Genomic DNA, 21,132 nt, shown 5'->3' with positions numbered 1-21,132 from the left:
TGTCCTAGCTTTGATTCACCTTTTTTTTAAATTTACGGAAAATGTGGACTATATTTGATGTAAGGGACCATAAGGCTAAATGGAGTGCTTCTTGAATTATTGAGTTTCATCGAAATTTGTCGAACTGCAGATACTTGCTCTTTCAAGATATAAATTACTTCTTATAAAGCAAAAAATTGGGGCGAAAAATAAAATGCCTAACTCTCAAAATTTGTGCTATTCGTTTTCGATTAGGTATACCATTTCGAATAGGTATCTAAACATGTTGCTGTCAATCCTACGGTTGCGCATCCTTAAGATATCACGAAAGAAATTTGATCCTAGCTTTTGGTTGGACAACATAAAAGATTCAAATTTCACGAAATAATTACTCTATTTGCCATTCGATTTTTCAAAAAAAGGTTTGCGTTTTGTCAGAATCTCCACTTCATTTAAAACTGGCCGAGCATACTTCTGTCGAATGACGGCCGGCAGTTTAGCGACAGCCGTCCATATATAGTGCTTCACTTTCTGTATTTTTGTGAATATTTTCCACGGTGACAAACCTTCCGGTTCGAGAAGTTAACGTTTACTTTTGCGATTTTTCGCAGTCGGGGAAAAATTACGTTTTGGGAAAGAATAACAAATAATAATTATGAAATTTTTCGTTGGTTTTGGTTTGTATTTCCATATCCAAAACAACCGAGGAAGAAACATAAATTTTTTAATTTGAAGATTGATTTTTATCGCTTCTACCATTCAATACAAACATACCTATACTACAAACTACACTAATATCGATGCATTCATAAGAAGAACATTTTTATTGTTCTATTCCTCGTCTACTTTTCCAAGAAAATTCGATGGTGTAACGGGAGAAAGCTTTGTAGGTTTAAAAAACATTTTCGATTGAGCATTTTATTTCAATACAGGGAAATTTACATTTGTACCGCTTTATACAGAAAGTGAACTACAGTAAGACTGGCGATAAGCAGCAATAAACAAGAACGCGCTGTGCCGCGATGGCTTTGGTCCTTCATACTGCGTCGGTTCCGTTTTGAACCAACCGTGATGCCGGAATGCAAGGCTTACTATTGGTTAATAGAGCACGCTGATCGAGATTACCGCTAACAAAGATCATGATCTTTGCCGCTACACTTCAACCGCAAAAACGTATCATCAAGTGAAGTCTTTCTTCGTTACAGGTTGTGAGACTGCTTCCCGGTGGTAGTTCATTCCATTATCCTTCCATCCGATTGCCATAAGTTAAGCCTACATCTTTGTTTTAATGCAGTCTCACAAGCCGTAACGAAGAAAGGCTTAACTTATGGTAGCTTGGATGGAAGGGTAGTAACGGACACAGGCTGCTTGTTGAAAAATATCTCTTTATTATTCTAATGTACCCATTTTATAACAATTTGTGGTTGTTGTTTTAACGCCCCTATGATGCGAAGTTTTTATACCAATCTCCCCCATCCAATGAAATTCGCTTCTGAACTGCCAATCACAGGCCACGTCGACTTCCTTTTTTGATAAATCAACAAAACTTTCGCGGTTTTTCCACCTCTCATTAACTATACTCTCCGAATAAATTCTATGGATACCATTGTTGATACAATCGTTGTCAGGGTACCATACTTATTTGCCGAATAAATTTATCGAGGGATGGAAAAACGGACCCTAAATCGCGCAAAATCCATTTAGCCCCAGTTGCACCAACAAAATTAAGCCTTGATTAAAGTTAAGTCGAACTTAAAATCTATGGCAACGATTAATAAGACAATCGTTGCTATGGTATTTAAGTTATGCTTAACTTCAAGGGATACTTAACTTTGACGGTGCAATTGCCCCTTAATTTTACAACGCCTAATTTAAAAATCAGGACCGTAGGTACTCGAAACTACTTGCGAACGTAACAAAAAATGCCCATCTTAAAAAAAAAGATATGGAATAAGTACCACTGTGTTCAATTTTAAGCAGAGTTATTTTCCATGTCAGATGGACAATTTTCGTACTCTGATTTTGGAGATACCTATTCAATTCGGAAAAGAAAATTATTTTCGAACGAAACGTTCTTAAAGAATTATAAGGATGGCATACGTCAAAATTAGACAAACTATCAATAAGACACAACCTCGGGTTTTTATTAATTTTTTTGGTTTTAATTAAATTGCAAATTTCGTAACAGCTATGCGTTTTCCTTACGTCATAAGTGAAAATACAAGAGAGGCGTATACGCCTTCATTAACAGCTCTTCAGTTAACTCTTGAACAACGAAGAAAAACGTTTCCAGAAAGATTAGAATGGGGTGACAAACACTGTTATTCTTTAACCAGATTATGCATTGAAGCAATATCAAAAAATTTCGCCAATCAGCCGGTTCTTAAAGAAGTATATGGTGCCGATCAAGATCTTCTCTTAGAAATTTTACCTACGAACTTACCTCTGGAAATTGTTGTCCCTTTAATTGATGCAAGTGTACTATGACTGTGCATAATTATTAAAGTAGGTAGTTTTAGGAAGAAATATACTGGAAAAGACGTTACAACGACGAATTTGGTATGGTATCTCAGCGCTTGTACCCAAATTGGACGTGGAAACAGGTATTTATCGAGAGGAACATTCAAAAACTTGTAGAACAAGCGGAGCCTCAATACAACGACGAGAACGATATGGAGGCAGTGTTAAAATTGTGTTGTCCGTATGTCAAAAGAATTCTAATTACGCAACTGCAAATGTGGAGACCTCCATTACACTGGGAAAAGAGCGAATATCCAGAGAATTTTCCGTTGCATCACATAAATTTTGAACCAATACTGAAACAGCTAACGGAAATTCAAGAATTCGATTTAGTATTCGGAATGAATTCGGTTGGGGATAAATTTTGCTGGGAAATGTTTAAGTTTACACCGTTAGATTGTAGTCGACTCGGTGCCGCTTTGTTAAATTTGCAAAACCTTCAAATATTAAGAGTGCATCGTAGCAATTTGGAGTACAAACAGTGTCAAGCTTTGATACAAGGATTGATGAAGAATCGGACACTAGCGGAGTTAGATTTGTCGTATTGCGAAATTCAAAACGAAGGCGCACTTTGTGTAGCGAAATTAATGATTGTGCATCCAGTTTTGGAAGTTGTAAAGCTCATGTATAACAAAATCAAACAGAAAGGTGCGGAGGGAATTGGATACGCTCTTTTACACGAAAATTGCTGCCCGTTACGGGTTTTGGATTTAAGAAGCAACCCATTGCGACACGGTGGAATTATGGGTATTTTAAGGGCGTTAGTTAGAGTAGACAAACCGAGGGAGTTGAGTTTGGGCGGGTGCATCGCGGAAGATGAAACCCCCGTGCGCATTGCTCAAATGATCAATCTAAATGCGAGTTTGGAAATTTTGGATATAAGTGCTAATTGGTTCGGAGAGGAAGGAGGAGAGGTCTGTACATTCTACTTTAGGGTACTTACACTACATAACCATGTAACTTTTGGGTAGTAGCTCTTGGTATACTATTTAACAAATAATAAAACAATACAATGGTTGGATGTGCGTGAAACTGATATCACTATAGAGCAGTCGAAAGTAATTAACAAAATTTTGCGAAGAAATCGAGCAGGGGTGGATTGTTTGAGCGAAGATGAAGAAGTGGAAGAAGAGGTAGTTGCGACCGAGGAAATTGCTACTGAAGAAGTAACTGAAGAGGAAGAGGAGGGTGGAGCATGACATTTACCTACAGAATTCTGAAGTGTCGCTATATACATAATAAAGATATAGAATGGGGTCTAAACTTTCTAATTATGATCCAGGTTTACACAATTTCAGCAACCTTTACACAGTCTTAGATCACAAATAATTATAGTAATACTTAATTGAATAATCAATAAATCTTTATGCACGTCACCGTTCCAAGTTGTGATACCAAGAGTGCATGTTTTTGGTAGATTGATCTGAAATGTTGGTATAAAGATACCATATACTAAGTGCTCTTTCTTCTATGACAACATATTTTCATCTGCGCGTCCCTCTATCATTTACAGGAACAGTTATCTTCGTTTACTTGATTATCAACTTGTCTACAGACACTTTTAACGAAAATGTGCTCTTGGTCTCAGTTTTCCGCTCGTTTCTTAATCTGTTCACCTCTACAGCTACATTTGACTATTAAAATTAATTGTTGGAATAGGAATAGATCCTACGAATCTCAAGGAAACAGAATACGGTTTGTGCGTGAATCCCTCATGATTATGGAAATTAAGTGCAGTTTCTACTCACAGTTTTTATCTTTTTTTCTTTTTGTAGGTTAGATACAGGGTCAATTTCCGGTCTATGGAAATTGTAAGTACTTTTTCTCCTCCCAACCAAAGATACAAGCAAAAATATAACACATGACCTAAGGCCGACGTGACCAATGGTCTAATTACAGATAAGTTGAAAATTTGCCTGTGCTTTATTTTTTGATCCTTGTAATACCATGCACACCTATTGTCAATCCGAAAAGCCCAACCCATCTATATCAGCTCCAAAAGGTATTTCTTTTGTATCGGACTTTCGAAACAAAGTATGTTATGAAAATGCCAAGATAAAAAAATTAAAGAACACAAAATTTTGTATAAGGGAACCGTCTCTCGATGGTCAACTATTTTTAGGAGCAATCTGAAATCAGAATAAAAAGAAAAGCGTAAAATGGACAAAAATGGACATTTAATATTCTTGCGCAGTACATGAAAAACTATAGGTATCTACTATTTGCTAAACTTGACTGATTCAAAAATTTGTTGTTTATCGTCTCTATTCTTTTGTTTAGCAAGTAAGAAAACTGAAAAATATCCGTTTTTCTGTTTGCCTCTAATCACTATCAATTTTTTTTAACTTTTAACTTTAAACAAGTCAGATTAACTGTGAGTCATCACTCAATATTCCGTAAAACTAGTGTAATTAGTCCACGGTAAAACAAAACCCTTTTACTGCTAGAGAAACCACTAGGGGTTGTCAGAAAATAGTTTTTCATTAAGTGAAGAGATAATGGGCGATCAAAAAAGGATTGAAGTCGAGCTGCCGTTGGAAGTTCATTAAATATGATTTCCTATATAAACAAAAATCCCAAAGGTGACACGCCAGCAACTCCTTTTTAATCGCATGGTACTTGAATTTGAAGTATTTTGCCAATCTTTGAACCTTACTGAAATGCTTACTATAATAATTCGAGAGGGACGGAACATGTAGGTAATTGCTCTATTTAGATTCGCTGGTCAGAAAAACCACATTCAGTACATAGACACATAGAGAATAGAATGGAATCAGAAATCTTTGAATCTGCCCTCTACTCTCCGACAAAAAGAATGCAAAAAGTTGTAATTTTCGTAGGCCTAACTAAATACCTACTTTCATTTGTATTGTCGTACCTACAAAAACAGGAAACTGTATAAACTACACGTAAAAAGTGCAAAGTTCGATCGTGGCTTGTAATTTACACAACATAGAAGTACTGCATTTGTACGAAAGGTGCCCAAAATTGTGACCGATTGAATTCATGAAACGAAATAAAAGTGACCTATTTGACGATCGCGGTTTTTCTGTAAATGATGACCTTCCTATTTCGATAATATTTAGTAGGTACTTCCTTATATACATTTCCTACTTCCAGTAATTCGCCTTCATAGGTCAACGTAAAAGGTTTATTTTGTAGTCAATTTTTTTAGAGTTATTCACTTTCAGCCTCTTTCGGGTCCTTTAGGAGAATTCTGACTGTAAAACCATAGTATAATACAAATAGTAAGCCAACCGGTTCGCGCCAATTCTTGATGATTGTAAAAAGATGTACCGGTACATGCTGCCACCTAGTTGAGAGTAGCTCAATACGCCCATCTTACAAACTACATTCATTATTGTCACGAAACGATCGGCATCAGTTATCGAAGCGGGAAAATACAAAACATGATCGGTAATCGAGTTTAAATATTCTTCCCATATCGTATTCCTATTTCATATCGTCATAATTAAGCACTACACTTGCAAGCAGAGCTGGAATGATTACTCCAAAAAGTATTCGAATACTGATTACAAATTACTTTATCATAGAAGTATTTACGTAGGTATTTGATTAGGTACCTACTTTACAAAATTTGTATTTATAATTACTGATTACAATTTGTAATCGATTTACTTTAGCATCGTAATTACATTAACTACATTTTTAAACTTGCATCTTGCTTGCGCACGTATCCATGCTTTATTTATCGTTATCGAGTTCGTTGATTCTTTGTTATTACTTATTAACGATCCTCGTGACCGTTCATAATTTTGTATTGCTGTCTGTCTGTCCGTTTGTCGCCCGTATGCACGATAACTTTGTGTAGAAACGTCCGATCATTTTGAAAATGGGTACACATATCCTTAAGGATATAAGAAATGTCGCCATTGTTTTTCAGCTGAGTAAACTAACGCACCAAAAAGTTACAGCCCAAAAACTGCCCACACCTGAAAAGGTTTTTTATAATTTTTGTTGTTTGTACATTGAATGTCCGGTTTTCTGTGTTAGCAAATATTCCTTAAACTACGCAGATACATAAAAAATTTGCCCCAACTTTTGTATCTGCGCAATCCAATTTTTTTTTGTTAAGATGGGAAAATGAAATTTTGTACCTCGAATAGAAATAAAACTAATGCCGAATCAAGAAAATTGTTTTACAAGCTTTAAAGCTATGCTGATCTGGTGGGATCACCGAGTCAACCCCTTAAGATGTACTATGAAAACGATGGATGGGATCTCGAAGATCGTTCGGTATTCTGTTCTCTTGTATCAGATTTTTAGAAAGATATTTCAATAAATCCAGATATTCCATAAGCAAAAATATTAAAGAGAGTATAACCCGTGCACTTGGAAACCTCTATACTTTGAAGGTGTGCTAGACGACCTTCATAACTTTCCTCCGCATGAATTATTTTTCCCAGATGCTGTTTGCAGAGCCGTCTTTAACCAATTGGGGGCCCTGGCGCAAAAATGTATGGGGCGCCCCTTTGTTTGGAAGATACGGAATTCAGAAAAACGATCTCGTTAAAATCAATAAATATGGATATCGACAAAAAAGTATAACATTCCTCTCGCTCTTTGTATAATCCGATTATATTTTTAGCGCATTTTCCAAGGAAGGTGGGTGCGCTATTGCCAGCCACTTTCTCTGTCCGTCCGTCTGTCCGTCCGAGGTCTCTATTCCCACAGTTTTCAAGATATTTATTTCGTTCTTTTTGCATTCGGTAGCTTATAGCTTTGTCACCTCAACCAAGAAAAATCTTAACGAGTAATGTGCGCATACGCAGACTGTGCAATATCAACTTTCTTATTTATTATATATTTTGTTGAAATTTTAACCACAGACACTTCTAGTAAAGGCAAACAAATCGCATATAGTAAAAATCAGATGTGCACATGCGCGGACTGAGCAATGAACTTATTACTTAACTTATTCATGGAGATATTTCTTTGAAATTTTAACCAAATATGCTTTTAGTGAAAGCAAACGTATCGCATATTGTAAACATCAGATTAATGTGCGCATGTATAATATCAACTGTCTTATTTGTCAAAATATTTTTTTGAAATTTTTATCACAGGTGCTTCTGTTTAAAGCAAACATATCTCATATTGTAAACATTAGATGAGCACATGCGCCGTTTATACGCACTCTGTGCAGTGTCAACTTTCTTATTAATGAAGATATGTCTTTGAATTATTAACCACAAGTACCTTTAGTAAAAAAACAGCGCACATAGCTATGGCTTTTGGAAAGTACTGATCAATGCCTGGAAAATGCGTTGAAGTTACTCGCCCTACTTTTTTATTTGTTATATTAATAGGCAGTAACACTTGCGTCTATGCAATGTCTCACAAAATGAAGCACCGTTTATGGGGCTGTACGGTGTACCTTGAAAGAAATTGTAGGAACTAGTTGGTTGTTTTTAAAGGAAGTTAATTACACTTTGAATTTACAAATATGGACAAAGAAAACCTAACTATTACTAATTTATTTTAGTTACATTTGCAATTTGTAATTACCTAAGGATATATCTAAGTAGGGTTGCCACATGGCCGGGATTTTCCGGGATTGTCCCGGAATTAGCTGCACTGTCCCGGATCCCGGTTTTTCATACCTATATAAATCCCGGAAAAAATATCGCAACGTTTGAATAAAAATTCAAAATTTACAATTGCCCAACCCATTGTTTAAATAAAGTATTTAAACAATGCCCAAACCCAAATAGTGGCGACACTGCACAAACCAAAAGAAATAGCCGCACACCTGGATCGCGGGTTCGTGACGTTAACATGCACCTTATAGTGAACCAATTCAAGCAATCGCGCCACTCTCCCCATTTTTTTTTAATATGTTAGTTTTTGTTGCAAAAAACATGGTTTTGTTAAACTTGAATGATAAGCTCTGGTTTTTTTAAAAAAATATTTTTACTGTTGCGTTATTGTGTGCGTTAAAAAAATATAATGGGATCACATTTAAAAAAGTATCTATCCAATACATTTTCGAACATGGTATATTTTTACCCGGTCATAATTTGGGTGTACTACGGCGAGATGGTATCCCGGAATTCAACGCGATCAATGTGGCAACCCTATATGACACTCGATCTAATTAAAATGATGGATGAAGGAACTCTTTTTTCTACAAACCGCCTTTCTTCCTCGCGAATTTTCAAAATGGAGAGTTGGGGGAAGGAGGGGCTGGTCCTTCATGGTACATGGCAGAAATATATCTATTGCTGAGGTCAAAACGTTAAGAACGAATATTTGGCAATAATAATTTATTGACCATAGTTCTTAGTTTCGTGAAGTAATTAGTTCTTAAAGAGACAGTGCAATCACGGCTGCGTTTTAGGAGAAAAAATAGTTCGTTAGTGCCCGTTTGAGCACAATTAAATTGTTGGACCAAAACGACGGGGACCGAAATGAGCGCCGGGACCGAATCAGTCTGACCCGAAATAGCTTCATGTCCATTTGGTTGATTGGGATTAAAAAATTGTCATTTGTAGGTATTCCTTTTTCAACAACACTCATCTTTTGAATTAACCGCACATCTCTATAATCATAATATGTATTATACTGTGGTATAATTATTCGTCATAGATAAAACCACCTTTTATTTATGATTACCCGTTGAATGTACCTATTAATCGCAACCCAATATAATTTTATGATGAAGAAAAGGAAATAAATTAAATCAATATAGACAACGAGCGACAAGGTCTCTTCCGGTTAACCAGTATTGACAGTCGCTTGACTACTAACTGTCCACCTATTACTGAAAACAGAACTGGAAAATTCGAAATCGTTCGGGAGTTTTCATGTAGGTACACAGACGGACTGACAGACGGACAGAAATCATGAATTCGCTTAGGAGCTCTTTTAATAATAGCGAGTTTGCGGATGTACATTTTACGTTACAAAACTTGTCGTTATATCTTATAACGTAAAAAAGCTTAAGAATTATACCATTGAATAATAAATTTATTATTCAATGATTATACCGTATAAAGACACTTTTATACCTTATGTTTATAAATAACGTAAACCAATCAAATTCCAGCAACAATAAATTTATCCGCAAGCGCGTTTCACTAAATTTCCCTTACGTTATATCATAAGAAAAAATGGCCGTCTAACGTAACGGATAATATGTGTCCGCAAACTCGCTAATGAAGAACTCCCTATATATTTTATTGCCATAATGACATTTAATGAAATGTAAATGTGTTAAAACAGTATATTTAAAATGAGTGGAAACGAAGAATTAAATGGAGTTGATATTCTAATCTATAAAAATAAATGTTAAATGATAACTGTAGCATGCACCTGGCGTGGTATTACAGTAAGCCAGTGTAATATAGATATTACCCTCTTGAAGTTAAACACATTTCATATGGCTAACTGTACTGGGTTCAGCGACATCTACTAAAGGGAAGATTCAATTACAATTGGTAGCACCGAATGTTGTATTATGGGCGCACACCACTTTACAAATATTCCGACTCGTGAGACATCTATCGTCGACATACCAATGATTCGAATTCAGCTCGTACTAAATATTAACAGAAACGGATAAGAATAATAAGTCAGTCAATTGGAATCTTCGAGTTTTTGAACATTAAACAAAGTGGTCCCACCAAGAATGTTTAGTTCTCTTTGGTTTTAGGTTTAGTTCATGTAGCCCCATCCCATTAGCGATAAGCCATTACTATTACAATTGCGGAGATGCACATTAATATATTGTAGCTTTCTTTCTTCTTGCAGAATACCCGTGCCTGCCTCTATTTTTTCTTTAAAATTATACACCAACTTCAAAAGATTCACAATATACGAAATTAACCATTTGGTCAATTGTGATTGGACAAACTATGTTGTCTGTGCTACTAGTTAATAATGTCCACATTATTAACCACTTTGAACAATTGCCGAGGAAGCCTATTTACAAGATGGAAAAAAGGTTAATAATCATGTCATCATACGTTAGTAGTGAAAAAATCTGTTACTGAATCTTTAGATGCAAACGTCTAGGTCAACAAGAAGGTGGATATTGCAATATTCCATGCCATTCTGAATGTTGCAGGTGTTAAACCCACATGTACTGTAATTTGCGCCGGGCAGAGATAAAATAGCACGGTATACTTTCATCAAGACATTTGAAGTGTACCTAACTGGTAAATCACGTACGATCCAGACTAAGTGACTGTGACATGAAGATGCCCATAAAAATCAGGGACCGCAAGAGAGGCAATAACATCTGAGAAAGAACCTTCCAATCAGCCCACTTCGAACAGTATGTATGCCCCTCTAGTAAAGACAGAAAAGCAGCATAAAGGTGCGAATCTTACAAAATACCAATTTGTAATCAATGTTGAACAAAATTCCCAAAAGCATTTGAAAAGGTAACTTTTAATTTTTTATATTTGTGGTTTGTCCGAAAGATTGAATTAAGCTTCTGAGTAAATTCGAATTCTACGGAAATCCTCACAATCGCATCGGACGATCGGTCTGTGAAATTCAGGAAAAAAATGAAAATTCAAGGATTGGGGAAGTAGAGCAATTTCCGAGACAATTCCAATATTAGGGATAATCAGCATGAAACACTAAACGTTGTGTTTCCTACCAAATTTCCGTCTGATGACAGTGCCTTCATCTAGAGCGGGTAATAGCATTCCTATAAATGTAAGAAGGCGAAATAAATTCAATGTCAATTAAAAGGAACATTAGATATTTGGCGTAAAGAATGCTATTGATATAGGTACAGAAACAAGTTTTTCTAGTTAAAGTTCATAGCGTAACAGAAGTTTCGTAATAAAAAATGCTACTCAGTACAGTTCGAGGTACAGTTTGTACTTTTTTTACAGACCATTTAAAAAAATAAAGTTGATGATGATTTCTCCGAAACGAAACGTTGTATTGGTTCTTAATGCTGTGTTGTAGAGTTCAAAAAGTGGCAATGAGAAAATGTTTTTTATTTCTTGGATCTTTGGATTTTCATGATAAATAACTCTTTAATTGTGCATATTTTCTCTAATTTGACCATCGTCGTATCTTCTATGGTTTCAGGCACTCTCATGATGTACATTCTTATCTTTGACGCAGTGTATAAGACTCAAATGGCACAACTTTATTTTGCGTTAGAATCGGAGTGGACATGATTTGTGGCACATTAGCGTAATAGTACATTATATACCAAGTCTAGTTACCGTGGTATATATGTTTATTTTTTTTCGCTACTAGTAGGTAAGTACTTGAAGTCCTCTAAATCACCAGATTACCTATATTGTTAAGGAAATTTCCAAGAATATTTAGTGCACTTTCAAAAAATAAAAAGTGCACTTTTGCGCTCTTGATGTCTGTCTGTTTGAGTCACAAAGGATCCGGAAGTACACCACTTACAGACTTGGTGTTTGAAGGCGCACTTTTCGCCTCTTGCTCATAAGCGGCTTAACGAACGTCTTGTTTATTAATTAAATTAGGCAGAATTTTGTTCTGTCATTGACATATTTTGAAAGATATTTCGTTTGCATATTTTCAAAATGTGACAATTTTAAATTTGTAACATTGTAACTTCTCGGAAATTGCCATGATTCATTTTAGAGAATTTGTCTAAACGTATTTGAGCAAAATTGGTTGTAATCTCTAAAAGTGACAGCGTAACAATTCTTACGATTTATTTCATTATATCTATTAACCAATTTCAAAAAGCTACCGAGAACTTACAAGTGAAACTTTGCTCATTGTCGAATGTCGAGTAGGTGTGTCGTGTATTGTTTCACGACAAACACGACCAAAGGAGCGTAATATTTATACATATAATTTCGATAGTAGCAAGGATTAGTTGCAGGACACTGAGAAACAGCTCGACATTTGGGTGGATACATTTCAGGAAGAGCTCATTTATTCTTTGGTATATAAAAATACTGGGTGTATGTAATGGGTCTGCACTTCCGTAAAAAAAAGGGGCACGCGTGTACGATTATAGTTATAACATTTTCAAATACAATTTTTTTATGAAAAAGGTGTCATAAACACTACAATTTTGGAGTGGAGCATATTTCGATGGCCCTATCCTAATTATGCGACTACAGATGTCACAGGTATTATTTTTCACTTTCAACAGTGCTGATCGGTCAGGAGACATGTGCCGAGAAAGGATCGGGTACAAAAAATATCTCTTAAGTGCATATAAAATTGGTAGAAACTGATATTAGCTTAATTTCTGTTTTCGAGCTTGTGCTTTATACTTCTGACATCTATCGTAAGTAACAGTAACTCTGAACATTAAATCATTATCTCAAAAGAATTCTACCCCACAGCTCTGTCATAGAAAAGTTTGAACAGGCCAACTTTAAATAAAAGGGAACCTATTGATGCAAAAGGATTTGCATTCAAACACGCATCGACAGCATTATAAAAATACGCATACGCATTTTGCATGTAAATTTCTGCTGTATGCTGACACTATTGATAACTCAAAGCGACAGACAAAGATTGACAAAGGCATCTTTGGGATTTTATTTTGATGTCTGACCACCACGAGTTTAAAATTCCAATTCTATAAGATTTGCATCTGTCAAAGCGAGAGCAACTAGTAGGTAGGTATATGCTTGGAATCCATGAATACTTCTGCACTTCTAAATCCATTTCCAGTTTTAGTTAAATGGAATTATATGCAGATGGTTCGGATGTTACAAAAAAGACCATTACCAATTACTGTTATAAAGGTGCCCCAATGCACATTAATATAAAAAAAGGATCAGAGATACGTAAATAAAATTATGATAAATACTATGATCACAGTCAAGGTTTAGTGTATGATGGTATATTATTAGCCTTTTTTAGCTCCAATTCTTTTGTATCTCATTTGTGTATATGTAGAAAAAATATAACATCATTATCCAGGTGGTTTATAAAGCATGCTGCGTTGGATTATGGGCATTGTTTCATATATAAATGTAATTACTGGTTCATATAATATGACTGTCATTATTGTTAGCTCCCAGAATAAATTAAACAAATGTAGTAGCGTCAATAATACGTTTATTTATTTTGTGTGGACAATTACAACAATCAATGTTACTGATTTTAAGTAGGTAGGTATAACCTGTACTGCACTCTCACACAATAAACACATAAATAAGAACAAATAATATAAACAGTGTCAAGCTACAGTATACACAATATATTACAATTTTACATTTTTGAAGTCTTAGTACGGGTGAAAGACATTAATTTTACAAGAATTGTAATGATATACATTAGGTACCTATAAGTTGAAAATATGAGTTTACTAGTTTTAATACCACAATATGGCGTATAATCCGTTACTGCTTAAAGTGTTCCCTATTTATGTCTTTGCACTAATACTAATATACTCATTCATACAATAGGTAAATAACTTAACTGGGAATCAATATTTACAAAATAATTCGACAAACATTTCTTTTCTATAATAATAATTGTAATAGTTATCTACAATAAAGCTAATCTAATTTGTTTTAATCACACTTTGTTTTTTCTTAAGTTTCACTAGTGAGCGTTAGGAATCGTTTCTTCATAAAAATGATCTTTTATTTTATTCAAGTCTTAATTCGTAAAATTTGCTCTTTAATATAATCCACCAACTGTATTGCACAAAATATAAAATTAACGGTTATTTTCAATAACAAAACAATATGAGCAAAAGTTGCAACTCTCGTTCGGCAACAATAAAAGTATAACAGTTTCAATATATAGTTTTCCAAATGAAGGTAAGTATATGCCAATATTGTTCTAAAACATCCATTGGCACTGAGTTTAATTAGAACCAGCGAAACGACGACGTACACACTTTTAAGTGGAAAAACGGAGTCACGCACAGTAGGAATCTTGCGTGAGACACCGTAATCAAGCGGTCCGTCGCGGGTACGCGGGCCGGAGACTGTTCTACAATCCGATATGCCCTTATGAAGGGCCACAGTCTCCGTTGTAGGAGGCCCAGGGCTAGCTGTAAGGGCTACCGCATGCATACAAACCACGTTGCATGGGACCCATACCACCCATCCCCATTGCTTGGTGGAATGCATAGCCTTCGTCCTGAAGAGATGCAAGATGGAAATCTGCAACATCAAGTAACCATCTAATTATCCATTTTTTTTAATAAACAGTGGGGATGGGAGGGAGATATACTAATTATGTTTACATTTACACTACACTTAAAGTGCGTCATTTCATGCTGCGCACGTGAGGTGTCCTAAATTACATACACATTATCATCTTAAAGCACTTTCGATTCAATTTCAAAAATAACAACGCGAATCATTTCCACATGAAAATCAATACGAAAAATAGAAAGAAAATTACATATGAGGAAGGAATTGAAAACTGTATATATCACAATTAAATATGATTGATGACATTGCCAAGTTGTTATTGGTTTCGTAATTTTCTATAACATTTACGCAAATCACAGTTAAGAGTGCTGTTTTATGATGCTTCCATTATACTTCATTAGTACGATAGTAATAAAAATGAGGTCTACAGATTACATCGAGTGCACGATGCCAGCGCACACCACAGAAACTCTAGTTCGTCACAAGAGTGAGTTGTTACTACTTTAATACAGACAAAGCCGTTTATTGATTCTCCATCTAATTGCTAGTAATTTTTGAATTCCAACTGGTGCAATATCACTAACGGTATTTTATGTACATCGGTTATTCAAAATTTGAGAACATTTGCGTAGAAGATATGGAATTTAATGACACCTTACGAGCAGGTGCTCTATATAAACATTTATGTGAGTGTCACTTAAGGACATACTTTTGACGTCAAAATGCACACATACAAACAACTCTTAAAAACATGCATTACTTAATAGTTTGTTCCCTGTTTTTCCGAATTTGTCATTTTTCCAAATATACACTAGCGAAAAGCGGATAAATCAAGCAGTCGAAAGAAATCGTGCATGTTTAAGCTAAACAAAAACGATAATTAAATAAAATACCTAAATTGGCAATCACACGTAAGCTTCTTTAAGTAGCGAGATGTGCAAACTGGCTAGGATGCAAATCAAACTGATAAGGATGTCCGTAAGGGGACATATGATAAGGAACGATATTCATACTGGCCATCTTATGTTCTTTTTTCCACTTCATTCGGCGATTTTGAAACCAAATTTTAATTTGCCTTTCTGTCAGACATAACGCGTGTGCAATTTCGATTCGTCTTCGCCTCGTAAGGTACCGATTGAAGTGAAATTCCTTTTCGAGTTCCAGCGTTTGGTATCGTGTGTACGACGTCCTTTGACGTTTTGTTTCCCCATTTGCGTTAACGGTACCTGTAAAAACAAAGCACAATTAATATTTATTTACTTAACTCAAATTTGACATTATACTAAACTTCGAAAAAAACAAGACATATGAGTATAACAAGTGATGCAAAGAAAATAATAGACACACAGCGCAATTTGTTATAAAAAATTATTCATAAGGGGACAGAAACAAATTTTCATGGAAATTAATAATAAAGCGTCCACTAGAGCCGTCATCTAATTTGTCAGGCGTATAAACATGTGCTTACTATATAAATCATGTTATGTAATTAATTTATATTTTCCGAATAAACATGCTCCATATATACTGTAGTAACCTGTTTTTCTAGATAATAAGGGTTAAAAATTGGCTTTCCTTGTATTACACAATCTCTACTTGTAGTGTTTTGTCTCGGTTATTTTTATAAAACCATATGACACATTCGCACAAATTTAATAAAGAAACTTTCACGCTTTGAAATTAATTAAAAATCAATCAGGAGATTACTCACAGGATGTGAAAGTGTTAAAATAATTGGCATGTCTTATTGAAGGCAGACAGCCTACAAAATTGCACAAAACACTCGTTCCGTAATCCTACAAGGTGCAGCTTTAAACCGAATGGCACTTTCATGAATATATACAAAAGCTAAGTACATGATGAACCCTCACTCTTATTATGTCGATTAAAATTTAATAGCAAAAGATCTATCCATTGGCGGCAGCAGGGCCGGATTAATGCCCTGAGAGGCCCTAAGCAATGAGAATTTATGGGGCGTTTTTTTTTCGTTGTGTTGCATCGACTAATTATAATTGATAAAAGAAGCTTGGTAAAAGTATATATATACTTACTCGTACATACAGGGTTGTGATTTAATAATAGATAAATTCAATAAAAATGAAATAGAGGCGTGGTCGTAAATATGCTGGGACCCGTCGATTTTGCTTTTGGATTGTGCATATTCTGTAGGTATACAGGGTGCCCCAAAAAAGCGTGCAGAAAAAATATGTTTCCTTAAATACCCGTATATTATTTCTGGACCGTGATTGCAACGTGACCGGACCGATAGTGTGAATGAGCCTTAAAGCTGATTGCGGAGCGCCCCAGGTCCAAAATGGTCTCGACACCCTCCCCTTTTTGGTTTCTATGCCTCCTAGTTCTCGGGTGACGATTTAGTTGCTTCAGTGACCCCGAGACTGTTTATAAAAAGTTGAATTTTTGGAAAAGTCCTAAGTGCGAGGCCCGTATTTCGGAAAAGTCATATTAGTGGTTAGAGCTGGAGACCAGTTTATGTTGATTTGCTGTTTCATAGGGCGAGCATTCCACCGTGTGTTTATCATTTCACATGGAATACAGTCAGTAATATTTGCGAAAGTGTATATTTTACATTATTATTTCGAAATTATTAATAGGTATATTTAAACAAACTTGTTTAAACCAACAGTATTTAATATTTCTTTAATATTTGTACAAAAAATTTAAATTAATTCAGGTTCTTTTTTCTCTTTTCCTCATTATTTTTTGGCTGGTGCCCTAAGCACGTGCTTAGTCTGCATCATGCATTAATCCGCCTCCGGACGGCAGCTTATATTTAAGAATGACTAAGGAGGTAACACCAGCAAATTTTGATAGATGTATATTTATATATTTAAATATATTTAAATTAAATTTTAAAAAGCTTCCACTAAAAATCAACAATATTCTACCATGATCCAAATCGTGTATTACATTTTTGTTATCAATATGCTTAATGATCTGTAAAGAACGTTTAATCCCGAACTGTCTTGAGAACGGGAGAAGCGATCCATTTGTTATGAGTCGGTCAATATTACGTCACTTTCTTGACGATATTGTTCGCTCTCCGCACATTTCTATTTTAAACGGCCCCATATATACAATAAGAAGGTTATATTGAAAGGAAATCCGTACCAATCGTAGTAAAAAATGTCGATTTCACAATGTACACTTTTCGTTGACCAAATTCTTCTTTAGAAATTCTAAGTTGATTAATATACCACTTAAAATCTCGCGTTAGCTGTAGGTACCTGGTATTTAAAATTCAAATAGCTGAAAATACGCACTGTAGAACGTTCAGGGAAAAAGTTCCAATTAAAACACGACCGTCATGATAACTTGATTTTGTACTTAGTATTACGGTGTCTAAAGTTTCCTATAGTGTAAGGTGTGTAATAATAGCATTCATACAAAAAACGACATATTAACATGAAATAAATGAAAATTCAATGGCCAGAAAGTTTTTCATTCCTAATTAGATTCAAGAACTCAAAGCGACGTAGTGCCGATTTTTGAGTAGCGAAATTGTCGAATTAATTGCTGATTGCATCTATATTTTTAACATGTACCTATGCATGAGGGTACCAAAATTAAAGTTTCATTCTTTATTATGATTAATAGCAGAAAGCCCGCTTCATGAGTCCGTTGCGACCTGTAGTTCAAAAGCTATTTTTTTTATTTTCGACGATTCCTTGATATAACGTTTGATTATCTACTGGTTTTCGATACAATCGAATTGTAATTACTACCGTTGTTTGATATTCATTTAACGATATGGCTCCATTGTTTTCTGCGAAAGTCTGTTTTGATAATATTAATATTTTCTCTGACTACGCGTTGATCTCGTTTTTACCAAAATTTGACATTGCAGATACACGAGTATGTCCTAATTGTAATATTTATCATTTGTATCATTTATTATATTATCCTCGATTGTGACATCAATTATTGTTTATGTTCTATCCCTATCAATTGTTTTATTTCTTTAGCTTATCAAGACCAGAACAAGAATCTCTTAGTCTGTCTTGTTTCCCCTCTTGGTAAGTATTCTCTCCTCTCTTTTGAAATTTACTAAACACTATGTGGCTCCTATCCGGTTTACTTTTACTACTATTCCCAGTTGTTTCATTTTGCTAGTGTATAGGAACCCCGATATTCACCCCGACCCACCTCTACTTTGCCTGAGCTTAACGTGTGCTTATTTCAAGGCAATTTTGTTACATTGACCAAAAGGGAACGTATCAACGTCGTAAAAATTTATTTTTGTAACAGAAGTTTTAATTGTTTGTAACCATAAGGATGCATTAATGTAAAAAGAAGCTATAAAATAATACGTATTTTCTGAAAGACTTTCTATCGTTAATTCTTGACTATTAAAAGAGTGTAAAATTGGGAGACATTTTCAACTTAAATATACGTAACAAATAAACGTTATTTTAAAATTCATTTGTATGTTACTAGAAAGTGTAACGGTTACATAAGAACGGGGTTAAACTTCTTTTTTATTCAAAAACAATATTTTGAAGTTATATGTAAAATCACCAATTTTCTATAACATTTTTGTTTTACGGATGGCTAGCTCTATATAAAATTTTACTATGATTAATTGAAGATTCCTCTTTTTTCCTGTTCCCTGAAATATGGCTTCAAGATTTGACTTTTTCTAGGATTGTTCGCAAATTCAAGCACAAAAACTACCACAACCATAGACCTCATCTATACCACAACGTATTGAACATGTTAATGAAAAATCAGTGGATCAATTTCAATTTATATTGCTTTTTACAGGTTTTATTAGGCAAGGTGAACCTTAAAATTTGCAATCTTTCAAAGGAATGGCGTAGTCATATATTTTTTGAAACTCATGATATCGAATCTAATACGTATATACCACGGTGTAAGATATTTTCCCCCGTGGTATATACACATTACATTTAAAATATCATGTCCAAAAGACCCAAATAAATTGGAGGCTTTTCTTTAATTTATTCTGACGAATTTAATTAACCAACTCCAATTATTTATGGGTGCTGCGGCCCCAAACCTTATATACTTACTTTAGTTATTCCCTTGAAAGTGTCTTCAAGTCAGGAAATTATCCTAGCATGCTCTATATATAATTATTTCACCTCTCCTTGTATATATTCCTACTTAGTTATGTGCGGTAGATAATATATTGAGACCTCTCGCAAAGAAACAATTTAGAAACCGTTATACCCCAGACGTATTAGTAAACTTTTCAGCATGGAACGAGATACCGAATGACGTTGACAGTCACTCATAACAGGAACACCGTCCTCTCCAATGGAAGCTTTGTAATTAAACTGTCGACGAATAACCTGGAGGATGGGTGACACAGACGTGAAAATTGCGTCCACAACCACTGCAAGGCCCAATTCGTCTTCAAAGACCTCTAATTTGATTTAGTAGTCATGTTTGGCGTTTCCGTGAAACGGAGCGGAGCGAAAATCTGCACAGTAAAGTGAAAATTGATGGCACGGTACATCAGATTCTTATCAAAATCAGTCTCCCAAATACGTCCCTCAAGTGGGTAGGACAAATATGAGCTTAAACTTTTGAGTTCTTACAGTTAGTTTAAAAATCAATTTTGAAAAAATGCCTTTCTAATTTCACGCTAGCTTGACAAGTACGAGCTCAAAAATTATAATTCGATCAATATTAATGAGCTTTTTTTGAGCTGTTCACAAACCAATCAATCTTCAAAATTTATTTGTGAACTAATTGTTGGAACTAAAAAATTGCAAACGATACCGTTGAAAAGCTCAAAATAATAAAACACTGAACAATTTTTGCACTCATAGTGGCCTGCCCACTTCAGGGGCATATCCCAAATCCAAGGAGTTTAATATTCTCCCCAACTGATAGGGTCGCGAAATGCCATTCCTACTGCGAAAAGGAACTATATTAGTTACAACACATTTACATTACCAATAACCTCTAAAAAATCGCGATAATAGTTATTTGTATACTTAGGCCGCGAAGTCATTCTTTAACGTACCGAAAAGAAGATTGGCGCCGAGGCCGCTTGCGGCCGAGGCATGACAACTTTGAGGGCGTTAAAAAATGACGCGGCCGTGGTATACACAACATTTTTTGTGCAATTGCGTAGAATCGTCAATAAATAAAAATGAGATTTCAAAAATAATAATTTCGTCGCAAATAGAAAGACGGCCAGTTTTCATTTTACCATGGAAATGTAATAAACAATGAATAACTTTTCGTGAAAGAAAAGTCAAAATGTGTGACTCCGAAAGTGATTCTTCGATATCCACAACTCCTCCGGAAATAAACTTGTTGCGAATTCTGCTGTGTCGCAGTTAGTACCTGAAAAATCGAAGCGGCAGTACGAAAAATGCTAAAAGGACTTTAAGTGTACCTGTCAAGTGTCAGTTTGAGTTCTAATGAAAATCAAAATGTGACAGTTTCAAAGTATAACGCTTCTAACACTTTAGACTTTATTTCAGGAGTAAGTAAGTAACAATACGAACTGTACGCTTAATATTAACATTTATCCAAA

The 21,132-nt window shown here is 35.0% G+C and overlaps 1 protein-coding gene across 1 annotated transcript; it reads left to right on the top strand.

Annotated features, from left to right (window-relative positions):
• Nucleotides 1-2,097: 2,097 nt before the first annotated feature.
• On the top strand, nucleotides 2,098-3,749 carry LOC116182536 (dynein regulatory complex subunit 5-like). The gene is made up of 3 exons (XM_031503069.1): nucleotides 2,098-2,451; nucleotides 2,499-3,413; nucleotides 3,474-3,749. Exons 1-3 carry the CDS (start codon nucleotides 2,170-2,172, stop codon nucleotides 3,696-3,698), a joined length of 1,422 nt encoding a protein of 473 aa, XP_031358929.1. The 5' UTR covers nucleotides 2,098-2,169; the 3' UTR covers nucleotides 3,699-3,749.
• Nucleotides 3,750-21,132: the final 17,383 nt, after the last annotated feature.

The sequence above is a fragment of the Photinus pyralis genome, unplaced genomic scaffold (assembly GCF_008802855.1).
Source record: "Photinus pyralis isolate 1611_PpyrPB1 unplaced genomic scaffold, Ppyr1.3 Ppyr1.4_unclustered_Scaffold5798, whole genome shotgun sequence".
NCBI lineage: Eukaryota > Metazoa > Arthropoda > Insecta > Coleoptera > Lampyridae > Photinus > Photinus pyralis.
Note: the sequence above shows the minus strand (reverse complement) of the source record. Positions and strands in the feature narration are given on the sequence as shown.

Bases quoted from the DNA above. Each gene is read 5' to 3' on its own strand.
- LOC116182536 (XM_031503069.1), top strand. From the start codon at position 2,170: ATGCGTTTTCCTTACGTCATAAGTGAAAATACAAGAGAGGCGTATACG. The intron at 2,452-2,498 runs GCAAGTGTACTA...AGGTAGTTTTAG, and splicing joins TTGTTGTCCCTTTAATTGAT to GAAGAAATATACTGGAAAAG. The intron at 3,414-3,473 runs GTCTGTACATTC...TTTGGGTAGTAG, and splicing joins TCGGAGAGGAAGGAGGAGAG to CTCTTGGTATACTATTTAAC.